This window comes from Ostrinia nubilalis, chromosome 25, assembly GCF_963855985.1.
Source record: "Ostrinia nubilalis chromosome 25, ilOstNubi1.1, whole genome shotgun sequence".
NCBI classification, from domain to species: Eukaryota; Metazoa; Arthropoda; class Insecta; order Lepidoptera; family Crambidae; genus Ostrinia; species Ostrinia nubilalis.
Genome location: NC_087112.1, coordinates 7,618,287 through 7,632,071, shown reverse-complemented (window position 1 = coordinate 7,632,071; position 13,785 = coordinate 7,618,287). Strand labels below are relative to the sequence as shown.

The following is a 13,785-nucleotide window of genomic DNA, read 5'->3' as shown; positions in this document are numbered from 1 at the left end:
TCCTTCATTGATTAATTATTTTTGATAAAAATACCAAGCGATTGTTTAGCGAGGTGCATAAATGACAACAAGAGTTGTTATAGGTATCACAATACTATTGTAATCTTAGATTGTAATTTAATCATCATAATTTAAAATAAAATAAAACCATCATCAAATTTTTATTTAATTTATTTTCACCAACTTGTTAATGTTTTTCCTACAACACAACCGAGTAAAAAAAACGAATCTTTTACTCGTGGTCATTTAAGTGCCACACGAACGCGCGGACGTCGGACACACACACACCATAATGTCGTAGTGGCGCGGCGAATCATCTTAAATGCTGTGGATCTCATGTTTGATTCCTCACTTAGATATATTTTCCTGGCTTTAACTTTTTTAATGACGCTTTAATTTTGAGCAGTGCGTCGCGAGAACACTACAACAATGATTTATTTTTATTAATTAACTCAGTCCATTTTTGGGTATCCTTCCGTTTGGCCAAATTACTTTTCGCCAAATTTCACTTCGCAAACAACTTATCGACAAAGTTACATTTCCCAAATGAACTTTTAGCAACTGTACTTTTCGCAACTAATTCATTTGGTCAAATTATCATTTAGCAAAATTTTACTTGGCAAATGTTTATATACAGTGTGAGTCACGTTAAAGTGTACATATGAAAATAGATGAAACTAGACCTATTTTTATCGACAAAAAAGAGGTCAAAAAATTTTTGAGATTTTTTTTTAATTTTTTATAGAATTTTTTTTCTTCCAATTACTTATTGCAAAGAAAACGTAATAACTTTTAAACTAAGCGGTATATCCTGATAAAATAAAAACAGTAATAATGCTAAATAACAGGCGATACTAAAAAATTACATAAAATACACAAAAAGCCAACAATTAATAAAAAATGATACTTTTTAAAAAAAAATTGCATTTAAATTCGTGTTTTTTTGGTTATTTGATAAATTGCTCCAAAAAATGCCCCTATAACCGGTGGTTTTTATTACTTTGTATTATTCTCTATTGTATTACCTTCGTAAAACCAAAAATCGCATGTCTCTATCCCTATCACAACGTTTGCAATGATCGTTTGAACTAAGCTTCGGGCGCGCCATTCAACGCTTCGTTAACAACGAAACTGAAAATGGCTCTAGATTTGTAATTTTGCTAGAATCACCTCTATTGTTTAATTAATCATTTGGCGATAAAAAGAATGAAATATGAAAATTAATTTAGAACAAATTTTATATTATCTACCCACTAAACAAAATAATAACCACAAGCTAATTTGTAGTCCATTCTATGCGACAATCAAATTATTTTGTAAATAGTTTATCGTGAAATATTTAAACATACTTTGCCAAACAATAATTTGCTAAACAATAATATGCCAAAAACGACATTTGCGAATTAAAAATTTGCAATAAGTTGTTTTGCCAAATGAGAATTTGCCAAATGAAAATTTGCGAAACGTTGTTTGCGATGTGATAATTTGGGAAACGTTTTTTGGCCAAACATTAGTAATCCCCATTTTTGACAATCCGTACCTATTAGTTAACACTCATATTTTTATGAATCTTTGGTTGTAAATCGGAATTTCAGAACGAAGTTTGTATTTTTGTCAGTTTCACAAATTATAATAAAGTTAAATCACAGATAATACAATACTAGTGTTAAATTAACTAAACAGTAGTAAATAACAGGCACAGCAGACTTATTACTAGTAGCGATCTCTACTAGACATTCTTCAATACAGTAGTGGATAAATCGAAGAATAACAAAAACAAAGAGGCAGCTATATAGGACCTTCTTAAGTTCGTAGTAAAAATTGTTCATAGTCTTTAATTAATGAAAACTAGCTAAAGTAGTTTTTTGTCAGTTTCATTAAAATGTGTTATACATAATATTTTCAATGTGAAAAATGTTAAGTAGCTCTGCCTGCTTTCATTTTGAACTGTTAGCGACATCTAGTGGGGAGTAGCAGTATTGCTTAGCACTACTTCTATGAATGAAAACGAATCAATGTTCAACTTTACGCTACAGACAATAAGAGCGTTGAACTTGCCGATGTATTGTTTACGAGTTGCTATGACGACAGTCAATGACTTGAATTTCCGCCCTTTTCGCGAATATTCCCGAACTGCTCGAAACGAAATATCTAACTACCTACCACATTATGTACTTTACCGATTGCGTTGCGCAACTCTTGAATGGAAGTTGTAAATGGCAATGCCAGATTTTGTATGGATGTAAAATCATCAAACTTCTAATGCTTGTAACTCAGTCCAGACTGAGTTTAGAGGTATACATGTCATAGTAAGTTTGGTTTATTACACTATTTTGTAATCAAATCTATGGCCGCGCGAAAAAAAAAGACGCCAATTTCCGGCATTGTCTTTTTAACATTTGGTTTTCATTCATAAAATATACTTTTTGATAGGTAGGTTTCTAAAAGCCCACGCAATCAAATAGAGGCAATCGGTCAATTCTGATTGTTTTTTTTTCTTCTATAAGGCTCTCGCGGCTTTAGAATGTTTGAAATATTTTTTCATCATCAACCCTCTACGTAGTTATGTATGGCAAAGGCAATAAATAGTTAGTGCCATAAAGCATGATAGACCAATTTTATCATTATCACATTGAGGGCTAGACATTGGCTATAACTTATTATAAGTTTCTTTTCTTCTTTATAATTTTTTTTCAAAAGATTATTATTAGTAATTTGTTATTGCACAACTTTAAACCACTTTAAACTGTAGTGTTTTCTCTGTCATGTCATGATAGTTGCTAGGAAATTATGCGATTGTTAGTTCTAGGAGCTAGGAACTTCATCTTATTGATAAAAGTGAAGGTGATTAAATAAAAACCATGAGTTTCTAAATAGTGGTATATTTTCAAAAATATTGTATGACACGACCTGCATTATCTATTTACAGATTTAGAAACATAATAAAATTAAATCATCAGGTTCACGACTGTCAAGACTGCGTACATTAAATTAAATAGCTTCGGTAGATGCACTTAAATATAATATTTACAAAATTATAATAAACACCTTATAAAATTTTATCCTCGTCACATCATCAATTTTCTGGAAATACCAAACTTTGCATAAACTGATAAGATGTAACATGTGCACACTCTGAGCAAACGTTGAGATTTTCATATAAAACTATGTAAAAATACAAAATAACTACAAAACATACAATATTTGAGCATTATTAATTAGTATTGGTGTAAAATAATAATCATAAAAATTATAAATATATAAACTGCAGTGTACATATAAATAAATACGTATTACAGAATGTAATTTTTACATCGAAAGAAAAAAATGCACATGTCACAAAATTATTGTAAACGAAACGTAAATTTAAGAGAAGTTAGAGCCTATTTGATTTGTAGTTTTATAATTACAAAAAGCGTCAGTATCCACTACAGTTAAGCATCGGGGTGAGTGTGTTTAGTGACAGCAGATCGGCATCAAAATTGGTATATTTTTACTTTTTTTTCAACTCTTTGATGTGCAATTATAGAAATCTATAATATCAAGGGTCTCAATGCTCAATGATTCAATCTCAAATATAGACTTAGGCTTTTGATTGATCACATTTCAATATTTAGTCCAATAACAGGACATAATCTATGACTAAGATCGAGTCTAGTTTTTTGAGCGTTGTTTTGTAACGTTGGTTTCACTCCCGATATTTTTATGAAAACTACATTACAATATCTAGAAAAATAACAATTCCGATCCCATTTGCTGCCAACAAACAACCAAGCTGAGCTTGACTTCTAAACAATGGCCAGTTTCAGCTAAACATTATACATTTCTATACAAAATTATGTCGAAGACACAAGATCTTTTGTATAAACGTAACTGGTACCGGCATAGCGGTATTTGCAACTGCAGATAGTTCTTGCAATGCACCGCAGTATAAGTCGAGTGTATAAAATAAGGTAAATAAGGTATACTGTGATACATGCAAGAAATATTCGTAGTTCAGATCCTGATCGTATTTTGTATTGTGAGAAGTAAATGAGATATTTGATATAAAAGAAACAATCAAATATTATGTTTTAAAAGTGTAGTTTGACGTGAAGTTTCATTACCATCTGATAATAAAGAAGACTCACCAGGTAGTTGGCCTTGATCAAATTGAACAAAAAACATACACAGTGATACAGTCTTTGGCAAGTTAAAACCGAAGAAAACATTCTACAATAGAATTTCCTACAGTGAAATAACAGTTCAAAAATATTCAAACCTCATTTCCCCGCCCACAATACTCACATTTATTTGTCGCCAAACATCGTCTAACCTAACTTACTATCTACGTTTGTTTAATAAAAAAAGTTGTAACATCCCTACTTTTTATATAGATACAAAAAGCTAAAATAAAAACACGCATAATATCAGTCACTCTCGGACTTGCACGCTTTCCCAATCCGTACGATTACTATTTTACAATTTATATGATGGTGTATGTTTATATATACAATTAATATGAACGAACGACTTATTTTTAATATAAATTCTGAAAACTAGATTTAAAATGTTAGTGACAACATATTTTTATAGGAATATACTCTTATTAAAATGGCAGTTACATTACTGGTCTAATAGGTACCTCATTGGGCATCCAAAATGGACATACGAATCAAACTTAACCAGTGACCGCCGTAAGAAAAACTATGAATGGTTTTTTTTGCACATTTTCACGAATTACAAAATAGTAATAGTACTGAATAAAACTAACTTGAACACAACGCATGTGAGATCATCATAACTGCGGTGGTTTATTCTTAAACCTATATCTTGTGCGTGTAAATTCGAATTCGTATCAAAATGGTTTCATATTGATATGATCTGTGAGTCTTCTTTTACATGGAAGCCTGTTGTTTTATAAAAATCACAACTCCACTTGTTCATTAGCTCATTCTGAGAGTTATATTTAATTTTAATCTTTTGAAGGTTGAATCTGTTCTTTTATCTGTACGGGCTAGAAAAGGATAAGTGATATGTCTCAGAATTCGCACTTTATCTTATTCTATTTCAGAACAACTTTGGCATGTTAGGATTTAAAACTAAGAAGAATTTCTAAACTAAAAGGGGGTCGGCCAATAGGCCATAGACGATTGTTATTTTGAAAATTCACCTCTGAATGGTATCAGGGAAGATCGTGCAAGTCCTTTATAACACCAACTTTTGATTTAACACGTTGACCACCACAAACGTTACGGAATAGCAAATCATTTGGAGTGAATTACGACACTATTAGACTGGAATCTGTCTGAGTTGTTCCACAAGATATAACAAAGGACAGTCAACGTGTTAAATTTCCAGAGACGGCCAGCATTTTTTTACGCTAAGTTTTGATACTTTTCCAGGACATTATACGTGACATTTTTCATTTTGTTAGACCAATGCTGACTATCCCTGGCTTCCAATTCCACCACCGATGTGGCCCCTTACATGTCACAGCAGTGGCACTGAACACAACGCATACTAAACCTCATCGCTTTGTCTTAAGGACGACAATCACTCGCTCATAGTGAATATGCGCCACTGCGTGAATCATTCGCCATGTTGCAGTGTTCGTTTTGACTCTTTTGAAACTGTCTAAATAGTTTTCTCTATGACGGTGTCTTTAGTTTTGTTTAACATCAAATACTGATTGTAAATGGTAATACACACTATATAATGATTTATAGCCTCATTATTTTTTATTTAATACAGCCATTAACAGTTTAAACCATAATATTTAGTGTGAACAAAAATGCTTATCAATGGAAAATGAATGAATTTTCTAATACTGTTACATTCGAGTTTTGTCTATAACGCCAATTTTCAAGAACCAAAGCGTACACCTACAACACGGTACACTCAACAACATCAACGTATTGTATATTTTGTTTAGCTCATACAAAATCTAGTTACATAGCTTATTACCTAAATACATATAAGTTAGACAGTCGTCCACAGGCGTGACAATATTAGCCCTGCTTTAATCTTACGAAAAAAACAATAATCATAGTAAATACATCAAAAATGTCGTCGCTAGGGTCGGTGCACACTGATACAACGTGTTCCTTCACTTCATATAAAAGGGATTATTTACATAGTACAGAAATAGTTCTTTAGTTTAAACATTACAGTATGCACGCACCTTTAATTAAAATTTGTGCTAACATTGGGGTATAATTTTGCTTTTGGCCTTAACATTTTTTAAAAGGTCTTTTTTAAAAACCTCACCGTATTTATACCGAAAATGTAAGTCTTATATAGTGACTCGATATAAATAACCTAAATTGAATACAAATGCATAATCATATGGCCTCTTTCGTTATCAAAATAAATATGTAGTATTATTTTAAATTTATTTTTTATTTTCATGATATTTTAACAGCTAACCCTTTCTTTGGACACGATTCAGTTTGGTATGATTTATACCAAGAACTAATAATAAAAGTCTAATTTTATAGATAAAGACAGATCTATCCTATGGTGGTATGGTTTGAGAACCAACGTAAGTATCCTGAAGAACGTTCAGTAAAATGTTGACCTTGAAAGTATTCAACAACAGACTTACATTGGCCGAGCCTGCAGAACCGTTCTCGACCGTGTTGATATGGGAAAAAGATCGTTTTTCCATAAATGGTTTGAAGCAAAAGCGGATTTTTATTTAAACCTATCTAAGAGCTACGATTAAAAAACCTACAATCAGATGTATATCAATGATTTGTACACAACTTACATATCGATAACAAAACGTAAGAAAAAATAGATTTTTATACGAAAAAAATATTAAAATAATGTGTAAATTCGTAAGAAAGGCATAATGTAAAAATTAAAGCACCTATATGTATAAAATATTGAACTGAGCATCTGCAAAAGCTATTTTGATACATATTCTGTCTATCTCTTTCATTTTTTTGGGAAAGTGCAAGGTAAGCGTCGGTGCAAACTAAAGCTATGTTTTTATGTGTATTATTAATAATTAAACACTTTAATTTATTCTATGGAATTGTATAGCCACGTCTAGCAAATAGACACAAAACTTAAGTTAATGATATACATAATAATTATGTCAAATTGGTGATATATTATTTGGAAACTCTGATTCGGTTGCTAATTGAATTTTATAATCTGTTATTTATTGAAATCTGTTACAATATTGTCAAATTAGTAAATTACTTTATAGTGATGTCTTTGATTGCCTTTGAAGAACAGGAAAATTATGTCAAATTAAAAAAAAAGTATGTAAAAGTAGGATAGATTTCTCGGAAACGATGAAATAACTCGGGTCTGCCAAAACGGCGCCTTTTCTATACAAATATTTACGTAATAGGTAATTAATTATCATCGAATAATAAGCTAACTTAAAAATAACGTAAAATTAAGTCGTAACATTCCGAATAATCACAACAGAGAGTTTTCGTCGTAATATCGTTTCTAAACAGCTTGATATAAAGCTGAAATTATATCAACGTTTTTATTTTATGTCGTTTTTATTGCGCTAAATTGAGGTTAAAATACTTGAGAATTCCGGACACTACCTCCAATTTAGTTTTAGTTTTCCTTTTTTACCCTCGAGATAAAGAAAGGTATACACAATCGCCTGATTTTAGGATTTGACGTTGTAAAATACTAGTTGAAAACCATAGTTACTGTGGCGTGGCAGTTTAACTGTCCTCCAGTAGATTGTGAAGTTCCGCGTAGTTGAGAATGGCACGATGTAAAAACTCGTACTGCAACTGTGGAGGAAAAACATTATCGTTCTTTTCATTCTCATCTAGATTTCGGGTTTTCTAAATCCACCTAATTAAAGTTGGTTCTGCGCTTAGTGGTGTGTATTATTTTTATATAGAGTTGAATTAGACAAAAAGTAAAATTAAGGGCCGCACAGTGTGTTATGGGACTGTATAAACGGACATTCTCATTGATTTGATGAAACGTATAGAGCTCAGTTATACAAACATGATAGTAAAACTCCCGTTTGAAAATTCCACGTAGTTTTCGCGGTATAAAAATTCAAAGTTACCTATTTTTTTACTTCAAAATTATGCAAAAATATTCTCACTCGTTAACTAATAACATTTAATTCAGAATTGTTACAATACTTCATAGAGCTCTTAAAACTACACGTAATAAGCGTATTAAGTGCTTCGTAAACGCATTCAGTTAATTAGGAAAAATGATTTTAGTGATTTTTGTTTTTATTTTTTTTCTCAATTATACCTTAATATATGCAAACATTTTGAATTGCAAGATATAGTCTGATATTTAATCTTATTGTATTAATAAAATCAGCTTTAAACTCCGTGATATATTTGAGAAAAAACATAAAACGTCTTAATAAAATTTTTACGAGTCTAGGGTCGACAATTTTGGAAGGAATAATTCATGTCTAAAAAGTTTCAAATCCCGCCTGTTATGTGCATAGTGTTGAAGGTTCTAAAAAGTCACATTCACATTGTTTTTAACCGACTTCAAAAAAAGGAGGAGGTTCTCAAGTCGAGTTATTTTTCTTTTTTAACACTCTTATATTAACTTAAGTTGTATGTAAGTAACTAACTAAAAAAGTATGTAAACTAATCTAGGAAGTCGAAATTTATCCTACCTTTAATAATTTTCTCATCGATTTGAAACCTATGTAAATCGAATGTCAATACAATAATTTGGTACAATCGAGCTGATGATATTTAAACATCCAAAAGAAATATTGCTATTAAAAAGTGATGGGAAATTTACAATTCTATATTGCGCATATTTTCAATTTGATTTTCCTCAAATATATCACGGAATTTAAAGTTGATTTTTTTTATGCAATTAGACTAAATATCAGACTATATCTTGCACTTAAAAATGTTTGCATATATTAAGATATAATTGAGAAAAAAAATAAAAACAAAAATCACTAAAATCATTTTTCCTAATTAACTGAATGCGTTTACGAAGCACTTAATACGCTTATTACGTGTAGTTTTAAGAGCTCTATGAAGTATTGTAACAATTCTGAATTAAATGTTATTAGTTAACGAGTGAGAATATTTTTGCATAATTTTGAAGTAAAAAAATAGGTAACTTTGAATTTTTATACCGCGAAAACTACGTGGAATTTTCAAACGGGAGTTTTACTATCATGTTTGTATAACTGAGCTCTATACGTTTCATCAAATCAATGAGAATGTCCGTTTATACAGTCCCATAACACACTGTGGGCCGGGAAGCGACGGCGCACTAGTGTCCAGTACGCCGTTAGCGGATGACCTGAGGAGAACTACTATTATCTTAAAAGCTGGAGAGGCTTGCTCAAGAGCGAGCTATACATTGCATAAGACGGAGCTGCGGACCAATGTCGATTTTAGGACTAAATCGCGGTTCCATTTCAATGGTTCCAGAAGATGCCGTCGGGTTTTAGTGTGCAGGCCCCGCCCTTCTGGCGGGGATAGTCTCGCTTTACCAAAGCATTATGATAGCTATTGGTAAGGTACAGGACTATTCCTACCTCTCGTTCCCACCGCTGCAACTCCTGTGTAGCCAGGATCTATAGCTTGACCGCCTATAAAAACGCAACCAGTGAAGGTCAAGTTTGTCCCGGGGAAAGTTAAACTTTCGTTGGACCCGCAACGAACGAACGAAGGTAAAGACTAAACACTTGTAAAGCCTGGTCCGTGAGCACGTAGAATTTTGTCCAATGACCCCAAGCTACCCATCCTTATCGCTCGCGCGTAATTATATTGCTGTCGCAACTGTGCGACGGGCGCCCGCAGTGAGTGTGCGAGCGCGACAGCAGCGTAATTACGCGCGAGCGATAAGGATTAAGATTTTAAGATACCTCCCTATGTCAGTAACAAGATTATGTACATGGATATCAAGCTGGATACAGTGAAACAGCAAATTGAAAAGTACAGTAAAAGTTACCAACTGAGACTGGATAGTCACAGAAACGAACTCGCCTCTCAACTGCAAGGAACTGGCAGTCTCCACTTTTCTAGACTGAAGAGACATAGCATTCAAAACCTAGCGAAAAGATTCACAGTGAAAGAATAAGAGATGACTCACTGGACTAGTCTCTTACTGAACGCCTCAAGAACCGGATTGAAATCGGACAGATAATTGGATTATTGTTTCGCGGAAACAGATTGCCGAGTAGCAGATTAGAAAAAAAAAAAAAAAAAAACGTGCTCACGGACCAGGCTTTAGTCGTGTACTTACGAAGGTGTCGACGGTGCGTGCCCGCTGCGAGCGCACCTTGCGCGCGACGGTGTTGACGTCCACGCGCCGCTCCACGCGCAGTTGGCAGATCAGGATGCATAGAGCCACGAATAGCGCCGACCGTTCCGTGCCCAGGCTGTGGAAAGGAAATGTAAGTGTAAAATTAAAAGTATAGACACAGAATAATAATAAGTACTACGTACAGAAGTTTTACTTCGCGAAGGTATTTAAAAAAATGTATGCTCAATGTCATTAACAATATGGTGTAATTTAGCCTGTCTCAAGAGTCAAGCACCATTTTGTTGACAAACGTCAGTGATCGGCACTGCGCCGAAGCTATAGGGCTGACTTCGGTAAAATGATGTGACGTGAGGTGCCAAACTGCGGAAAATGGCGGAGGAAATACATGATTTAGCATGAATTATCATGAATAATATTAACTACTTATTTACCTCTCAGTGTCTTGAGGCAACTTAAAAAAGTGCATTTTGTGTTTTTATTATTATTTAGGCAGTTAAATGCTGCACAGTATTAAGTACACCATTTTCTTTATTTTCTGCCATCATACACAAGAATACGCGTGCGTGAGTCAATGTTCGCTCGTATGTGAGGCCTTGTCGAATAGTATCCTGTAGGTGGGCCATCGTGCGTGTTTTGTTTTCGATGTAAACTCGCGGAGATGAACAGGCCTAGTATAGATAGATAGGCGTACACCAAAACTTGCGCGGGTGGGCTACCGCGTGTGTCTGCGCTTTGCAACAGGCCTACTAATTGTACCGCTAGACGTTGCGTGTAGCCCCCGCCTGTAGAAGAGACTAATACCCGTTTTCACCATCAATCCCTAATTTTTAAGTGACCCCTAGGTAAACAACATTCCTGTTATGTGTTACCATAGAGGTCACTTGAAAATTAGGGATTGATGGTGAAAATGGGCATAAAAGTCTAGTCTACGGGTGTCTTAAGCCAGATCTCCACTAGAGGCAGCCTCGAGTCGACCGGCTGCTCAAATGGAGACGCTGCTTCAACCTCATGGCTATGTGTGGACAGTGATGATCTGTTTGTCTATTTTAAACAAATAAATAAACTTGAGGCAAGACCCATTTGCGAAATAAATTGAACTGAGCCACAATTTGTCGCTCGTGCTCGTTACAGAAAGTGTTTGTGCATATTAGTTTGGTCAGTGTGTGTCTTACAGATGTCTTTATTGCGCATTCATTTTATTGGTATCGTGCAAGGCAGTTTTTTAGGACCGCCTCATTCCCTGGTCCTTCGAGCCGGATCCTCTATAGGTTATACCAACGGTTCCCAAACTTATTTAGTCTACTGCCCACTTTGAGAATAAATTATTTTTTTAGCGCCCCCCATTTTTGTAGTCAAGAGTCGAGCTCAGTCGGTGTCTAAGAGTCCTCCTAGTAGATGACGCCTCGCAAGCCTCTACACAACGTCCCGATTTTTTTTCTAGGTCTCTTACCGCCCCCCTTTAAGCCTGCAGCGCCCACAAGGGGGCGTTATCGCCCACTTTGGGAAAGACTGGGTTATACCAGGCCTGGCTCACTCCGCGCGGTACATCCGATAATTACCTACAGCGAAGCGCCCCGCCGGCGGGTATTATATCAGCCGAGTGTCACGCGCGCGGCCGTCAGGACGTTGGCGTGAGTTGTAGTACCTAATTCTATGATCGAAGTATTATTTACAAATGGACATAAAGAGAAAGAAATATTGTGCGGCGTTCGGGTGTTTAAATTCGAAAAGAAATCTACCGGATTTATCTTTTTTTTCGCTTCCCAAAGATGCTGAAAGGTATGTTGGCCATGTAGGTAATCAATAATAAAATTCTTAGGATAGTATAGGATTCTTCTTTTTTCTGTAATAGTATGTTTAATTTATCTGTCTTATGTTAAAATAGGTATGAATGAAGACATTGTAATAAAACAAGTTTTTTAAATCCTAATTAGGTATATTTGAAATGTTATTTTTACAAAGGTAAAATAACAGTAATACTTACTTACCTACATACGTACCTCATTACAAATAAGTAGATTAATTATTTTTTCACTAGACAGCAGCCCTAACAGCGTAAGAAGAGTTCAGAGGCACGCGATCGAAAGAGACAAAACTTGTAGGTGAATAAAATTGTAGGTACGTAGTGCCGTGCGAGCTGAATTCCACTGTATCGCGTCGTAGCAAGACTTGCATTTATTTAAATCGTCTTGCGGAGTAATCCTTCTGTACCTGTACTATTACTTATTCTGTGGTTATACTCACTGGCAGTGCACGAGCATGGTGTGGTCGCTGGGCCGGTGCTGGCGCGCGGCGTCGGCCAGCTCGGCCAGGCCGCGCGTCACCTCGGGCACGTGGCCCGGCGCCGTGGGCCAGCCCTGGTACTGCAGCTGGCGTACCGAAGCGCTGTCGCCGTTCTGCAACACACAATATAACAGTTTTTTAACGCCACTCATAAAGTTTATATACCTAGCGGAATAGAGCAACAAAGGACTGAGCGAACGAGATGTCACTAGCAGCAACACTGTGTGATAAAGAGCATGCGTGATGCCGTCGCCGTCACGTCAAACAGAACCGTTTTTTGCAACTATTTGACAGTTCGTTAACACTTATTGACACGCTGAAAATTTGAACTCTAGCGTGAGTGAAATCGTGGATGTTTATGAAATGAAATGACATTATTTATTTGCAGAATGAGAAAATAGTGCTTCAAATACGTGGTGACTGGTTCAGTGATTGATTTATTGGTACAAAACAGTGACGACACTATACATCCTTGCGGACCTTTAATACGCAAGCGTAGCTTACACCTGGGCAAACACGTAATATCACAGATGCCTGTTTGACAATAGGCCTCTTCCAACGCGCTGATTTACCTAGTCTTTGGATTGCTGCATCCAGCTCCTCAAAGCGACTTTTGCAAGTCCTCTCGTCACCTAGCTGAGCTGATGATGACGTATCCTATCAGAACATAGAAACATACCTTGTTGTTGGTGACGCGTATAGTAGAAGCAGGACTAGCTCTCCTCGAAGGCCGCGTATCCACTAGAGGCAGCCTCGCCCCGAGCTAATATGGCTCGGCTCGCGGCGACACAATATGGTTTGGTTCGCGTCGACGAATTTGCTTCAGGACGCAGCGTGTCGCAGACTAAGGTAGCGTCCCCAGTTGCTCTGCCTCGGCCCGAGGCTGCCTCTAGTGGATATGCGGCCGTACTGTCGTCCCAGTAACTCCTGTCAGAACATGGTCTGCCTAAAACTTACCTTGTTGTTGGTGACGCGGCGCGTGTATTAGGGACAGGATTCGTTCTCCTCGTAGGCTGTGTATCCACTAGAGCCAGCCTCGGGCCGAGCCGGTGCCTCGCCCAGAGCGACACAATATGGCTCGGCTCACGGCGACGAATTTGACTCAGTACGTGGCGCATGACGGCCGATGGGGCAGCAAGGTTCTGGAGCGGAGGCCGCGTGCCGGAAAACGCAGCGTGGGACGTCCACCCACAAGGTGGACCGACGACCTGATCAAGGTAGCAGGAAGGCGCTGGATGCAGGCCGCTACCAACCGTGCGATGTGGA

General features: G+C 36.1%; 1 protein-coding gene across 1 annotated transcript in view; it reads right to left on the bottom strand.

Moving 5' to 3' along the window:
- Positions 1 to 2,866: 2,866 nt before the first annotated feature.
- LOC135084099 (tyrosine-protein phosphatase 69D) overlaps positions 2,867 to 13,785 on the bottom strand; it is a 53,432-nt gene continuing 42,513 nt past the window's right edge. The window contains exons 28-30 of the mRNA XM_063978844.1: positions 12,481 to 12,632; positions 10,216 to 10,351; positions 2,867 to 7,751 (exon numbers count right to left, since the gene is read on the bottom strand). Of these exons, the coding sequence (XP_063834914.1) occupies positions 7,680 to 7,751; positions 10,216 to 10,351; positions 12,481 to 12,632 (360 nt within the window). The 3' untranslated portion in view covers positions 2,867 to 7,679. The remainder of the gene's footprint in view (positions 7,752 to 10,215; positions 10,352 to 12,480; positions 12,633 to 13,785) is intronic.